Here is a 14,952-nt window from a genome sequence, read left to right as displayed (position 1 = left end):
ATGATGATGGGATTTCCTTTTTCTTTTCTTTTTTTTTTTTTTTTTTGTTTTTGTTTTTCTCTTCTATGCTATGCAAAAGACGTGATGTGAGTCTGGTTGGCGTTCCAGGAGCGAAGATTGATTGTTTCTTTCTGTCACATTATCATTTCACTTGTTGTTCTTGAATTAGCTATGCAGGTAGCGGTCAATATATCCTTTGAGCAGATACCAGTGTTGCCATGTGCTGGTAGAAGGTACATTCCCGATACTGGCAGTACATACTGCTACTAATACTATATCACTGGTACATTAATCCCCGAGACCACAGAACCACAAAATCACAGAACCACAGATAGATACGGAGACATAGGGAGCACAGGCACATAACGGCACCTGCCCACATACGCACACACCCACAGCTCCTCCTAACTACCTAATAGCCCCCAGTAGGTTAGGCCAAGTACTCCACAGGTACCTATACATCCATCCCACACCTTCACCTCCACCAAGACCCAATTACCAAAGCTACTAGTAATAGTAAGATAGCAAGGTAGTCAGTCACCTGCCACACCACCCCGACACTAACAAACCGCAGATCACAAGCCGGACTGACATTGGCCTGATTGATTAATTGAACCACCAAAAAAGTCTGAAGAATCCTTCAGTTCCAACCAACACGCACGCACACGGTATGGATTGGAAGGAAGGGAGGGAGGAAGGGAGGAAGTGGGGTTACCCAAGCCAAACTAACAAACTCTGCAAGGTAGGTAGCAGCCAACTACAATCCCTAACTCTTGTTAAGTAATAATAGGTTGGTCAATAAAAAGAAGAAGGGGGAGTGAAGGAGTCATCGTCCTCCCGTCCCCTAACTAACTAACTAACCAACTACCCCGGGGTTATAGTACGGGATACTAAGGCATGCACCCCGCAGCCCGGGAAGCCCGGACGTTTGTTGGTGGTGGTGGTGATGGTGGTTGTGGACTAGGGGACTCGTAAAGCAGCGGGACTAATTAACTTAGTTCGTGATTTAGGCTGCCAAAGTAAGTACCTAGTGCTGTGTGGGTGGTGTAAGTGCCGGATGAAGTGAGGAGATTAGTTTTAAGTGAGTAGTACTTTCAGGTAGGTAATGGATTGACTTTAGTATTTAGGTACTACATGGGTAGACTTGGTTAGGTAATAGGAGATGTGTTTACTATAACTAGGTTATTGTTTGTATTACTATCCTAAAACTGTGAGAGTTCTTGGGGAAGGTAAGGTAGTATCGGGGGCGGGAATTAGGGATGAGAGTATTGTTTCAATAGTGAGTTGAGGTATTTTTTTTTCTTTCTTTTTGTTAGGGTTACTTACTTCTTCGATAGTATGCATGGTATTGATTATGGGCACGTGGACATGTTTAGTTTCTGTACATACTACGTAGATTGTTTGTGTGCTTCTTCCCCATCTATAGTATGTATGTATCGTAGTCTGAATGAGTATAAGCGCTGCAAAGTGATCGGCAAAGTGACAAGAAGTCACTAACTCCACTAGTTACTTGCATGTCACGAACCACAACACTTGACAGCAACAGCAACAGCAACAGCAACAGCAACAGCATGTGAAGAAGACTCAGATTTCGTAACACTATTTCCCGTCTATTTGCTTGCTTGCTCTTCTACTTGGGGAGCCTACTTACCTCGGCCTGTGCACATGTCATGGCCCTATCCCCAATCCCAATCCCAATGCTCAATCTACTGCTCATGTGCAGTACCACGCCCTCCACGTTTCTCCGCCAGTAGATCCCTTCGACACCGCCCATCCTCAGACAACATCTACTTTATTTAACTTTTCGGAGCAGACTATGCTTGTCTACGGGCTGCTATAGCAGCCCATTAATCCCCACCGGGCTTCCGCTCCGGATGGAGATGGGGCCAAACTGGCAACTCCAGTTGCGCAACGGACAACCGCCGACCCGGAACAAAGGATGCGGATGAGGAGACACGGTGCCTGATTGCATGGGCTGGCTTCATCTGCTATCGTGACAGTGCTGTTGGGGTGAATATTGTTGTCTGACTTTACCCCGCTTCTTGCTTTTTTCCCCCCTGAGGCCCCTGATGGGGAATCGCGGTGGGTAATATGATATGGGTATAAAAGGGGGATCGGAGGTGCAGTTGGATAGAGGCAGTGTGTGTGCATTGTAGCAGCTCGTTGGTCGCAAGGTTTTGGTCGCCTCGATTGTTTATATACTGCAAGATGTTCTCTGGACGGTTTGGAGTGCTTCTGACGGCGCTCGCTGCGCTGGGTGCTGCCGCGCCGGCACCGCTTGATGTGCGGAGTAGGTGTGCCCTAGTTGAAGTGGTTGGATAGCACTGATGAAGGGTGAATAGGTGTCTCGACTTCCACGTTGGATGAGTTGCAATTGTTCGCGCAATGGTCTGCCGCAGCTTATTGCTCGAATAATATCGACTCGGATGACTCCAACTTGACATGCACGGCCAACGCCTGTCCATCAGTCGAGGAGGCCAGTACCACGATGCTCCTGGAGTTCGACCTGTATGTCACTCAGACCGCAGACATAGAGCACAGCTAATTGAATAGAACGAACGACTTTGGAGGCACAGCCGGTTTCCTAGCCGCGGACAACACCAACAAGCGGCTCGTGGTCGCCTTCCGGGGAAGCAGCACGATTGAGAACTGGGTCGCTAATCTTGACTTCATCTTGGAAGACAACGACGACCTCTGCACCGGCTGCAAGGTCCATACTGGTTTCTGGAAGGCGTGGGAATCCGCTGCCGACGATCTGACGAGCAAGATCAAGTCCGCGATGAGCACGTATTCGGGCTATACCCTATACTTCACCGGGCACAGTTTGGGCGGCGCATTGGCTACGCTGGGAGCGACGGTTTTGCGAAATGACGGGTATAGCGTTGAGCTGGTGAGTGCTTCACAAAGGTGATGGAGCGACAATAGGCTCTGACAGTCAACAGTACACCTATGGATGTCCTCGAATCGGAAACTATGCGCTGGCCGAGCACATCACCAGTCAAGGATCTGGAGCGAACTTCCGTGTTACACACTTGAACGACATCGTCCCCCGAGTGCCACCCATGGACTTTGGGTTCAGTCAGCCAAGTCCGGAATACTGGATCACCAGTGGCACTGGAGCCAGTGTCACGGCGTCAGATATTGAAGTCATCGAGGGAATCAATTCGACGGCGGGAAATGCAGGTGAAGCAACGGTGAGCGTGTTGGCTCACTTGTGGTACTTTTTCGCGATTTCAGAGTGCTTGCTATAGCTAGACCGACTGTCAGATTAGTGGACAGGAGAAGTGTACATAGTAATTAGTATATAATCAGAGCAAGCAAGTGGTGGTGTGGTGAAAGAGAAACAGACTGAGATCCCATTACGTAGCAGATAAAGCACGTGTGGAGGCGCTGTTCCTCCGCTTGCAGTTGCGGCCATCAATCATCTTTCCTCTCCTTACTTTCGTCCACCACAACTCCCATCCTGCCAGCTGTTGCATCCCCGGGTTTCAACAACGATCGCCTTCGGGGCCTCCGTGGTTCTCCTATATTATTCCATCCGACGGCCGACGTTTCACCCTCATCCTGCGCCGCCGCAAAATCTCCCCGAGTTCGGTCAACTCATTCGAACCGCCGCCCGCATCGACCTCACCGACCCCCGACCGTCTGCGATCGCCCATCCGTGCAGCCATGTTCCCTGCCCCGTCACGCTGATTTGACGCTCAATTGACTTCCGTGATATACATACATCCAGCAGCATATGATTATAGTCCCCCCCGCCTCGTGCCAGTCCCGCCGCCGCCATTGCCAGCCATGCTGTTCTTCCGCGGCGGAGTTAACAGTCCGCGCCGGCGCAACCAAGAAAAAGCAATCTTCTGCACCATTCTCATCATCTACGCTCTATACTTCCTCTTCTTCGCTGGGAGCTCCGATCCCAAACGGTCAGAGACATCTGCTGAGGATGCGGTGAAGGGAGGTCCGCATCGGGACTCGCGGTCGGGGAAGGCTTCCCCGTCCGCCTCGGCTTCGCGACAGCCTCAGGCCTTGGACAAGGACATGGTGGTGGCTAGTATGAAGGGAGACGATGTCTCATGGCTGTACACATACTTTCCTGAGTGGCATAAAAGTATCTACGTGGCGGACGACAAGAAAGCGCCGTTGACGGTGGCTTTGAATAAGGGGAGGGAATCGATGGTGTATCTGACGTGAGTCTCCGTGTCTTGGCCGGTTCTGGGCGCACCAACTCACTGCTGCAGATACATAATTGATAATTACGACAATCTTCCCGACTCGATCCTATTCATCCATTCCCAACGATACCAATGGCACAATGACGACCCTTACTACGATGGTGTGCCCGTTCTTCGCAACTTCCAGGTCCCATATCTCCAAAAACAAGGCTACGTGAATCTGCGCTGCGCCTGGGTCCTGGGTTGTCCGGCGGAGATTCATCCCCTCAGTGATACGCATCGCAACGACGTCCACGCAGGAGAATATTTCAAGACAGGATTCATGGAACTGTTTCCCGGGGCGGAGGTCCCTGAAGAAGTGGGGGTTTCATGCTGCGCGCAATTCGCCGTCACACGCTGGAAGATCCGCGAGCGGCCGAAGAGTGACTATGTGCGGTACCGCAAATGGTTGGCTGAGACGACGTTACCCGATGATCTTAGTGGACGAATCATGGAATACTCATGGCACAGTATGTTCCAATTCTTATTATAGCGCTAAGCAAAACTGACCAACTTGTACAGTGATCTTCGGCAAGGGCCCCGTCTACTGTCCCACGGCAGAAGAATGCTACTGCAAGGTATTCGGACTATGCAATTTGGATTGTCCGACGGAGGGAGATTGCGCTGGCCGCTATGTTCTCCCGCCATACTCTTCTCTTCCCAAGGGATGGCCGTATATCGGCTGGAAGGGTCAGAAGCAGGACCCTAGCAAGGGACTCCCGGAGGCTTGATCTATACCTGTAGTCTCACAAGTCAGATGAGATGTTCAAGTATAAGATGTTGCGACTAGGGGTAAACACTGCTCACTGAGGTCAAAACCGGGACTCACTACAAGCATGATGAATGCTGTAATAGGATCAGAGCGGCAGCACATCTGGCAAAACAGGTGGAGCATCAGCGTCGCGTATCTCTCTCTCCCAGTGGAACCAGATCTCAACTCCACCGCTGCCAGACACAGTTTGGCACACCTAAAACAGGCATATGGCATATAACTAACCTACTATGTATTGACATCTTTGATGAGCGAACGCTGTCACTGAAAAAACTACCGATGTATTATAAACAACACGATTTCCCTTCTCATGTGAAGTAATAACTACCTGCCAAATATACCACTCCATCTCTCAGATCTCGGATTTCATCTTACCTTACTATCTCAAAAAGGAACACGTAGCTATGCACTCTACCTACTTCGGATAGGCCTAGGCCCAGACCTGCGCCTCAGGCCGCCTATTTATTGCCTCAGGCATCATTATCATTAGCTATATGCCTCAGGCTCTCATCCTCCAGGCTACACCTACATTGGAAATTCAACAGATACAGATGCATCCTCTAACAAGAACATATAAGACATAACACCAGACGAACAGAACTTCAACATCACAGCAATCGTGTTCGATAAATACTCACTACTACTTATCACTACGTCTTTCCTTGGTAGAAGGCAAGACCTAGTAGAAGCAGACCAGAATTAGAATGTACGTCTACGACTTAGACCACCACCCCAACAAAAGAAAAGAACTTTTATTAACTACCTCGGCTCACGAGTAACAGTAACCTCGACATCTTTCTTAATAATCATCCTCGTACTGTCCGAACTAGCCACGCTATCCCCATCCGTTCGACTACTACCATCGTACGCAGTAGCGTTGAAACTGCCGGCGGATTGCTCCGGCACAAACGTCGGCTGCGAGTGTCGTGGGTTGTTCATGGCGCGACCGGCCTCCTCCTGGTTATCCATCGACTGCAGAACATAGCTATGTGATTGTTTCGATACATCCCGGGCGTATTTGCCTGACTTGGATCTAGCGCTGCTGGTGCCGAGGCTGACTTCGCCTGCGTTGCCGTAGGTGACGCTGATGGCGCGTATGAAGGGGGCGAGACAGAAGGAGGTGCATACGATGAGGGCGTAGTTCATGCCCATTTGGGTCCAGACGTAGCTGTCGATGATGTCTAGGGTTGGGTTCATGGAGTAGGCATAGCTTTTTAGATGGTACAGATGTAGAGAGGTGAATACAATGAGACTAGTGTAGGCAGTTGGTTAGGCGTGTAGTGTTTGTGGGTAGTGGGGACTGCGTACGGTAAACGAACGGCGAAAGAAGAGAGGACGATGATTTTTCGGGATGTTGGCATTTGCAGGCTTTTGACGAGAAGGATGGAGAATAGGAAGAGCATGAGTTCAATAATGCTGTCCATTGCACCGATGTATTCCCATTTTTGGAACTGGTGAGGTGTGGTTAGTGTAATTGCAAGGATATGGAGCGAGAGGATTCATACTAATCCAGTGCAGTGGTCAATGGGTCTTGCCCAGGGTTTGTTCAATTCGCAGTTCACAAGGATGATCAGGACTGAAGAGAGAACCCAACAGATACTTAACCCCAGTATCGCGGAAAGAATAAAATGGTGAATGCGCTGGGGAGTCAACCGCGAGAGCATGCCAAGCACACAGCACTTGGACAGAAAGACGGTGATCAAGAACAAAGTATCTGTAGCAGCTGTTGTCTGCATGGCCATAATTCCTGATTAATTTGTGCCCCTGTTTAGATTCTGACAACGTACCCGCTGAACGTTCACCACCTGATCCGAAGAAAGAAGCCTTATAGATGTCCCGAATCCTTTGGCAGAGTTTGACATGACGAGTGAGGTCTGAATTATGGCAAAAGCCTATCCATAACGCAGTGGTTAGTATCAATTTCATAAAGGTATCACAGGAGACAACGTTGGAACTTACTGTAGCAACAAATAATAGATAGTCATCTCGTCCAAACCCCGGGCTTAGTATTGTTCTGACATACACACGGATAGCCAAGCAGATTAATGTCATTATCAGGGCCAAAGTCCCAACAACAATGACAATGCCGGCATGGTGGCTCTCGTCAATGACCACAAGGGGCTTCCCAGATGCTGTCATGACCGGGAGCCACCCAGAGGCTCAGCAAGCGACCTTGAGTCGCTTATCGTCCAGTGCCTTTTGGGAAATCAAGAGATCAGGTTAAGATTTCCTAATGCAGGGCCTCCAAAATATAAAGACCGGTAGATAAACTGGCCTGTATGCAGGCTTTAGGTATGTTCCGAAACGAACGCCATATTGCCATTTCTTCCGGCTCAAGACTATGGTGGCCTGGTCAGATAGGTTATCAGGGATCTGACTCCAGTGTGCGAGTAATTGAGACCTATCATTGGCCAAAGTGATAGTACAAAAGGCTCAGCTAGAGCGCCTGGAAGGATTTATGGTCCAGCCTCATATAATGGCCAGTTGAGAGAAACGAACGGTGCTTGTTCATTACGGCTGATGTTCAGAATCCAAAGCCCCTGTAGCGTTGCGAGTAGCCAAACCCAACCCTGTACAAATAAAAGTTAATAACGGAGAAGGAAGCACTTGCAGGGATCATAGTACCCCTAGAGTTTAGTATGATTGTAACACGCAATCATGTCGCATCCGTCTCGAACCATGGCAGACTAGCTACCCCTTAGCTTGACTAGACTGCCACTATCCGTGCTAGTGTTTATACCGAGTATTCTTTCGAAGAAGCTGAACATGATTTTATTATAACCAGTGCAACTGAAAGGTGGTGGCCTCGCGGATATAACAGCTCAAAGATCACTAACAAGCTTGCTGCCTGGCTTCATAAACGTAGTGCTCATTGGCGTGATACCAAACAGGAGCGGGCATCCTTCCGGAACCACAAGGAACGCTCCGGGGAATGTGTCCGCAGCGGCGTTCCCGTTGATCGTCGGGGGACTTACCCGGATCAGTTAGGGTTCGTGAGAGAAGCGCTGGTAAGCTCCCGGTGTTGTTCCGGTGGGCCGCGGCGGGATCATCTGGCGAACAAGATCCGGCCGTGCCATCGCCGAGATATATGAAATATAATTTTGGATCCAGAAGTAATCAAAACCTGTCATTTGAGTTTCGTATTATTACCAGCGGTTGAATCAAACCGTACGGTAGAAAGAAAACTTTTCAATTTCAACCCCACTGTGGGCAGAAGTCAGGAAGGAATAGCATCCTGGTCATCCTCCATACTAATCGCCAATAAACATAGTTCGGACTCCATTACGCCGGCGAGAATGCGCAGGCACTTGCGACACTGATGCAGACGATAGGCCGGTGTGGTGGAGACCGCCAACGTCGACCTGTTACTGAGCCAGCATCATCAAAACGGAAAGAGGTGGCGTGTCCATGCAGCAGCAATAACGACTCCAACCAACGAACGGCCAATTCAGATTTCGCGCTTGACCAGGGCCACGGGCGGCACATAAGTTTTCCGCCCGTACAACGCATAGTAGATGATGGAAAAAATCATCATGCCACCATACATGAGTGAGCTCCAGTTCATGTTCTCGGGATCCACAGTCGAGTAAAGGGGGAACATAACGAAAACGAACTCCGGAATGAGGAAAGCCAGGGCCCCGAGGTTTACCCAAAGTCCCCATCGGCCCAGTGACCACCGATGTGGGGGTAATGGTTCCCCACGAATTCTTTTCCATGCGACACAGGAAACAGTGACGATGTAGGAATTCAACAATGCTCCGACAGTGAGGGTGATCAAGGCATCCAGGGCGACAGTCGAGCCGATGTTGATGAGTGATAGCAGCATCGTAAGCACGAGGGACACCAGAACAGCGTTGAGGGGAATGTTCCAATTGGGATTGACCTGTTGCCCATCAGTACTGGAATATTAAAGCTGAAACTAATCAAGAAGTGGGAACCCTTACATGACCGAAAAAGCTAGCCAGTGGGACGCCCCCATCACGGGCGAATGACCAAAGTTGACGCGACGCAGTAGCGACCTCAGTAATAACACTGGCAATAAGCGACATGGTCACAATTGCAGTCATTGCGTTTGTAGCTGCGTAGCTCTTGGTGGCGTTGAAAAAGACCTGAATGAAAGGATACCCAGTAGCGGAGTCGAGAACCTCATTCACATCACCCAAGGTGAAACATAAAGTGACCATAACGACAAAGGCCAAGACCCCGTTCAAGGAGCACGCCGCCATGATAGCTTTGGGAAGGGTCGTGGAAGCGTCTCGAACTTCCTCGGCTGTGTACTGTATTAGCATGTCTGAATGATCGAGCCAGAGCCTTTACTCACACATATGAACAGTACAGTCGTAGCCAATCATGGCAGTAATAGCAGTGATTAGACCAACCATCGTGGCAGTACCATTGCTATTCCAATCACCACCGTTTGTAAACTGTGTGAAAACAGACTTTGCGTCCTTGATGGGTGCCAGAACCCAGAGGGGTATAATCACAATGAAGAATCCGGCAACGTGGAGGATCAAGATGAAGGCTTCAACGAGAGGGAGCTTCTTGGCGAGGAAGGTGTTAAAGAGGACAGAGAAAAGGGTGATGGCGATTGTAATGAGGGTACCGTGCCACCGCTCAGAGACATAATCCGGGTAGTTAAGTATAACCAGTCCTTGGATGATGGTACCTGCTAGGAAAGCAATTGACACAATTGCGCATTCCCAGCCCGTGGCACAGAGCCATCCTAGATGCGACCGGGCTTGTTAGGCTCAGCCATCCTCAGCGGGTAGCTATACATACCAGTGATATAACTCAAGAACTTCTGATACTTCCTCGGTGCAAACTCTGATACCCAGTGATACTGGCCACCAGCAGTGGGTGCCCTATGAAACGATAAGCTGGTGTACAATTTCATGATGAAGTGCGTGCACTCACATGGAAGCCATCTCCGCCAAACTGGCGAACAGAAGCAACACACCAACCGAAACCACGACAAATCCCCAGATGAAGCCAGCAGTGCCACCATCAACCAGAGGCGAGCTCATCATGCTGTCCCAGTATTAACATCATGTACAAGCCCCGGGAAAAAAATTGACTTACGTCAACATGACCTCCCATGAAGCAATCAGAGTACATCCAAAGGCAACGATTGAAATGAACCGGAAATTTCTCTGAGAACACCGTTAGAAAATGATTTCCCCTGAGTACACAGATAGCGAACCCTGAGAACTTGTTCCTTTCCCAAAGCCTGCATATCCCTTTGGTCGGCCATGGTGCCGATATACTTTTGAGCGACATGGCCTTTGGCAAGCCCTTCATCAGCGAATACAGTGGAAATATTATTTCCACCCTTGGTGGTTGTGAGTTCAACATTGTCCGGCATTTCTTCGGTGTCCTCTATCTCTCCTCTGAGGTTTGGATCTTGCAGAAAATTGGCACGGATTTCAAGACGAGGGACGAGTTGTTATATCTCAATCTAATCACTCGAGGCCCTACATCATGCATCCGGATTAGCCAACCCACCATTTCCTGACGAGTTCCCAGAAGGGAAACTCTGCCCTTCATCTCAGTCATCGACAGGGGGTGGGGGTGGCCTAGAAGCCATCGATGCGGGTGAGAAGCTTCAGTAGCCAAATACACCCGGCTCTCATGCGCCTTGGGTTGGCTGCGATAAGAGGAGCTTCATCAAATCCTGGGTGTTCCACTATCAAGCTTGACCCACCTGGCGTTCTGGAGCTAAGGCGTTGGCGTGGCCTAAGTGGACTAGCGTTAATCTAACGCCCTCGGGGGACAACCGCGCCATACCATCCCGTGTCGCTTGCAGTAGTATTTCGTCCGGGTATAGACTTTTCTCTGACTGTTTCAGCCTTAGTAAGGCATTTGTGTAAGAAGCCATGTCTCGGTGAGGTTAGGTTTGTCCTTTGGAAGGCTTTAAAGACCTATTGGAGCCCAGTCGTTGCTTTATTGACGGTGTATCTTGTTGTCAATCGCTTCTCGGACGCCTGCCACTATAAATTAACGAGGGACTCTCGTGTAGTGTAACAGAGAAATTTGGTCTTCTTTTCTTTCAGCAAAAGTAAAATCTTTAATGGTGTTAGAGAAAAGAGAATACCTTAGCATTGACACCTTCAATGGCGCAGTTGGCCATGACTATGTTGGTCAATGCCTCTAGAACGCATAGTGGCAGTTGTGAATCTACTCAGTAGTATGTCCAGCCAAGCAAGCACCATCGACAAATAGATTCAAACAAGATACTCCCTCCACGTGACCGTCAACAAGCATCTCACCTGCCATGAATTACTAATCCCAACGACGTCATCGCTTGATCCCCCGCATCACCAAACACTTCTATACAGCTTCCCAGAATATCTATCTCCCTCAACATTATCCTCCTATAACCGGATTGTGCTAGTTAAAGAAGCACAATGGCGGAAACATACCCCATTGGTACACGCAAAGAATGCGAACGTCTAGTCAAGGACTGGGGCTTCAAGCACGTCTTTACTTGGGCGGACGGAAGGTGAGTTGATGAAAACCATGGTTGTTGTACTATATACCTTTTAGGGTCTCTTCATCTATATCATTATTTTGCATTGATAGTATCATAGTTTCAGTCCTCGTGGAGCTAATACTGTCCTAGCAATGCTCATTATCCACCACACTCACACGGTGGTGTCACAACGCATCTAATACGCCAAGGGAGTTTGACAATTACCTACCCGGACGACAATGCTAAGCTGCATAATGGGGAGGTAAAAAAGGAGACGTTCGGTGTTGGTGCACGACTGGATGTTCCGGCGGGCAAGTTGCATGAGGTGTGGATTGGAGATAGTGGGTGCGAGTATGTCATTGGGGAATAGGCATGAGTGAACATGAATTACGGCTTGTTTCTTACGGTTTATGATCACTTGAGCGAAGTGTTGTATTATGAATTTGCTCTATCGTCTAATCTATAGACTTCAGGGTATCCCGCAGGGCGTCCACCAGTTTTCCATATATGCAGTTGGTCATCTATGTTTTAGTTGTATAATATAATCAATCATTAATCGTGCTCATCTAGTGAGTAAATCGGAAATCGAGTCTGCAAGGCGATCAATCAGACAGATTATCAGGCAATCTTGCCGAAGGGAGACTCACCGCTTGTTTCCAAGATCCTTATTAGCTGCCAGATATTCCTCCCTCTCTTCGCTGGACATGGCATTCCAACGAGCAGCGTTGTACCTAGCAGCACAGTTAGCATTGTAGTCGTTACTATCGGAGAATTGGTGAGCCATACTTGTTGCGCCAGATGTAGTAAAACTTGGCCCCAATGAATATTGCCATGCTGAACACAGAGATGGCAATCAGAACCTTATTACCCACACGGTAGTAAGGCTTGTCTTTGTCTTGATAGATCTGCAAGGGGGTGAGTAGTGAGCAACAATGCGGGGTACTATCTCACTGACCTGACTAGCAATGATACTGGAGGCCTGGACCATCATGTTGTATACCGCGCTCGCAACAGTGCGTGTACGGACCGAGCCCGCGTTTCTGGATGTCATGGCCACAATGATTGCGTGTACGTAAGGGGCTCCAATCAAGAGAGCATTGATGATCCACCGCACCCATCCACTGGCTCCATCTGGCAGGACTTCAAGCGCGATGAGCAAGACCAAACACCAAAATTCAGAGACGACACCGAGAAGTAGACGCTGGTTGAAGCGTTCTGAAATCCATGTCCAGAACAGTAGGTTGATAATGAAGATGACATATGCGGGGATGGTCAGGAGGTTCGTTTCGAAGGTGCCGAACCCAAGCGACTTCAACTCCAGGGTAATGTAGTTGGTAGCAGGTGTGTTGGGAATCATCCACGTCAGACCAAGCAGGTAGATGGGCCACATGTCGTAGTCGCACAGAGCATGCCAAAGCATCTTCGGTGTGACCGCCTGACGGTTGTGCATGCTTCCCTTGCTGGGATCGTCACGGAGTACACGGTTGACAAGGATCTTCTCCTCGCGCTCGTTGAACCAACCGTCTTTACCGCGGAAACCGCCTTTAGTCTGGGTGGGAGATGCAGGCATCCAGAACGCGGCGATGATTCCGATGATTCCTGTAATAAGACCCTCAAAAGCGAACAGATAGCGCCATCCTCCAGTATAACCGTCGGAGCCGTGGATGTGGAGGAAGCCGAACGCCAGAAAAGCGCCGACGATCGATGTGGCTTCGTAAGAAACCCAGAAGTAACTCAACCGTTGCGGCAGCTCTTTGGACTTGTAGAAGAAGGACAGGAAGAGGATAGTGTCGGCAATGCTAGAAGTTGTTAGAGGACTCATACCCCAAGTAGGACAGTGTAGGAAGTCTTACAATCCTCCCTCCAGGAGGCCGAGAAGCGCTCTGCAGGCGAAATACCCGGCCTTGTTCTTGAGAAATGCCTGGAATGCTGCGACGAAACTCCAAGCGACCATTTGAATGGGAATCCAGCGGTCCGGACCGACCTTCTTAGACAGCAACTGCGAAGGAAGCTCGGAAAAGAGGAAAGTGAGGTAGAAAATTGTTTGTCCGGTGTTGTAATCGTTCGTGGTCATTCCGAGGTCCCCCAGCATGCTGTCCGAGTTTGCTTGCACAATGTTGCCTCTGTCAAGCTGAAGTGCGAAAAACGTAACGCATGCGAAAGTACAAACTCGGATGTCAATCTGTTGCGATCAGCTATGTTTTGGCAGGTAGGCTTGGATCGATGGTAGTTACCTTTTTGATTAGTGCCTTTTCTTCCTCTTCCGTCCATTCGAAGTATGGATCCCAGCGATGCGCGCTCTCATACTCGGGAATCGGCTTGTAAAACCTAGGGTCTTCCGTCGCATCGAAGGCGCAGTCAGTCACCTTTGCGACTCTGTGTTCCGAGTCCGTAAGTGAGGATGACGATGCCGATGATGTCGAGACATCGGGGTTCTTCTTGGTGTCTTCGTTTGCGGAGGCCGTGTCCGCGGGGACTTCCTTGACACCGTCTGTGGTCATCTTGCCTGTATAGCAAAGTGGCGAGAGGCAGAATAACACTGAAGGACCAGCTTCCGGTGGTTGAGCTCAAGAAATAAGCAGCAACTCAGGGGACATCGGGCCTTTTTGACGTGTCCATCAGCGATAGACAGGCGTCGAACTTCATCACGCAATTTCTTGTTAAAGTGTCAGCACGAGAGCTGTGGGTAGCTATACGTAGCCGATTGTCGCATGAGTGGGTAAGGTTCAGGCAACCTAGAACGTTGAGCGCATCGATGTGCGACATGAAATGGTTGGCGGAATGGGGCCAACGTCAACTACGGCCGAGAAGTACCTAAAGGCTGATATGCTATGATTCAAGGGCCGCAGAATCTGATATGGCTTTACTTGCCGAAGTGCTTGTTAGTGCTGGCGACTTGCCCGATCTTGCGCAAAAGTCCCGGCAGGGGATGAAATCACGCAAGGGGAGCATAACTGACGTTATGAGGAGCAAGTAAGGTTAAGCGGACAAGTGCCGGGACTGAGATTAGCGGCTGCTCCAGATCTCCGCAGCTGATGGCAGAAGATCCAATAATAGCAGAGAGATTGTATCAAGTTCGCCAGAACTGCGATGTCACCATCACATTGGCTTATGATGATATGCTAGGGGCTTGACATCGCAACATTGTATTTATTGCTGATTGGGAAGGATAAGCCGCTTATGGTGGGGGACTCTGATACGAATGGTGTTTTAATCAAGTTTTTTCTATGGTCTCCAAAGGTTCATGGTGAGCATTCAAAACGTGGTAGATGCGGACTTTGATGCGATTCAACGCGACAAGACAGCAGTACCAGTAACACCTCACAATATGCGCAGTCAACTCAGTAAAGAATATTTTCCAGATAAATCTGACCCAGACCAAAATACAGTACAATAAAATCTTGGAGACAAAGTCTCAGGCGGGGTATGAGTCTGGATTGCACGTCACCTTGCCGGCGAGCTTAATTAGGGCGAGTTGCGCGAAGCAACAGCACTATCACGCC

General features: G+C 49.3%; 6 protein-coding genes across 6 annotated transcripts; 3 read left to right on the top strand and 3 right to left on the bottom strand.

The window, feature by feature from the left end:
* Window positions 1-2,208: 2,208 nt before the first annotated feature.
* BO87DRAFT_392847 (lipase family protein) lies at window positions 2,209-3,698 on the top strand (the record flags this gene model as incomplete). Its single annotated transcript, XM_025625027.1, has 5 exons — window positions 2,209-2,290; window positions 2,343-2,508; window positions 2,554-2,890; window positions 2,943-3,194; window positions 3,471-3,698. 5 exons carry the CDS (start codon window positions 2,209-2,211, stop codon window positions 3,696-3,698), a joined length of 1,065 nt encoding a protein of 354 aa, XP_025484669.1.
* Window positions 3,450-5,322, top strand: BO87DRAFT_324756 (DUF3431 domain-containing protein). The gene is made up of 3 exons (XM_025620072.1): window positions 3,450-4,184; window positions 4,236-4,678; window positions 4,731-5,322. The coding sequence occupies exons 1-3, from the start codon at window positions 3,793-3,795 to the stop codon at window positions 4,937-4,939; spliced, it is 1,044 nt and encodes a 347-aa protein (XP_025484668.1). The 5' UTR covers window positions 3,450-3,792; the 3' UTR covers window positions 4,940-5,322.
* Window positions 5,323-5,739: 417 nt separating this feature from the next.
* Window positions 5,740-7,119, bottom strand: BO87DRAFT_392845 (uncharacterized protein; the record flags this gene model as incomplete). The annotated part of the gene is made up of 5 exons (XM_025625026.1): window positions 5,740-6,232; window positions 6,289-6,431; window positions 6,486-6,710; window positions 6,768-6,872; window positions 6,940-7,119. 5 exons carry the CDS (start codon window positions 7,117-7,119, stop codon window positions 5,740-5,742), a joined length of 1,146 nt encoding a protein of 381 aa, XP_025484667.1.
* Window positions 7,120-8,428: 1,309 nt separating this feature from the next.
* On the bottom strand, window positions 8,429-10,342 carry BO87DRAFT_421352 (amino acid transporter; the record flags this gene model as incomplete). Its single annotated transcript, XM_025627048.1, has 7 exons — window positions 8,429-8,863; window positions 8,925-9,250; window positions 9,302-9,703; window positions 9,760-9,842; window positions 9,895-10,008; window positions 10,060-10,130; window positions 10,181-10,342. 7 exons carry the CDS (start codon window positions 10,340-10,342, stop codon window positions 8,429-8,431), a joined length of 1,593 nt encoding a protein of 530 aa, XP_025484666.1.
* A 957-nt stretch (window positions 10,343-11,299) lies between these two features.
* BO87DRAFT_372378 (uncharacterized protein) lies at window positions 11,300-11,928 on the top strand. Its single transcript, XM_025622269.1, has 2 exons — window positions 11,300-11,479; window positions 11,600-11,928. Exons 1-2 carry the CDS (start codon window positions 11,385-11,387, stop codon window positions 11,817-11,819), a joined length of 315 nt encoding a protein of 104 aa, XP_025484665.1. The 5' UTR covers window positions 11,300-11,384; the 3' UTR covers window positions 11,820-11,928.
* Window positions 11,929-12,015: 87 nt separating this feature from the next.
* Window positions 12,016-13,950, bottom strand: BO87DRAFT_455015 (putative transporter; the record flags this gene model as incomplete). The annotated part of the gene is made up of 6 exons (XM_025628610.1): window positions 12,016-12,040; window positions 12,097-12,180; window positions 12,236-12,354; window positions 12,405-13,248; window positions 13,303-13,631; window positions 13,684-13,950. The coding sequence occupies 6 exons, from the start codon at window positions 13,948-13,950 to the stop codon at window positions 12,016-12,018; spliced, it is 1,668 nt and encodes a 555-aa protein (XP_025484664.1).
* Window positions 13,951-14,952: the final 1,002 nt, after the last annotated feature.

This window comes from Aspergillus neoniger (assembly GCF_003184625.1).
Source record: "Aspergillus neoniger CBS 115656 unplaced genomic scaffold BO87scaffold_2, whole genome shotgun sequence".
In the NCBI taxonomy this organism is placed as follows: domain Eukaryota; kingdom Fungi; phylum Ascomycota; class Eurotiomycetes; order Eurotiales; family Aspergillaceae; genus Aspergillus; species Aspergillus neoniger.
Note: the sequence above shows the minus strand (reverse complement) of the source record. Positions and strands in the feature narration are given on the sequence as shown.

Excerpts from the sequence above, each read along its gene's own strand:
- BO87DRAFT_324756 (XM_025620072.1), top strand. The coding sequence starts at position 3,793 with ATGCTGTTCTTCCGCGGCGGAGTTAACAGTCCGCGCCGGCGCAACCAA. Across the intron at positions 4,185-4,235 it reads GAATCGATGGTGTATCTGAC|ATACATAATTGATAATTACG; the intron begins GTGAGTCTCCGT and ends TCACTGCTGCAG. Across the intron at positions 4,679-4,730 it reads CATGGAATACTCATGGCACA|TGATCTTCGGCAAGGGCCCC; the intron begins GTATGTTCCAAT and ends CAACTTGTACAG.
- BO87DRAFT_372378 (XM_025622269.1), top strand. The coding sequence starts at position 11,385 with ATGGCGGAAACATACCCCATTGGTACACGCAAAGAATGCGAACGTCTA. Across the intron at positions 11,480-11,599 it reads TTTACTTGGGCGGACGGAAG|CAATGCTCATTATCCACCAC; the intron begins GTGAGTTGATGA and ends ATACTGTCCTAG.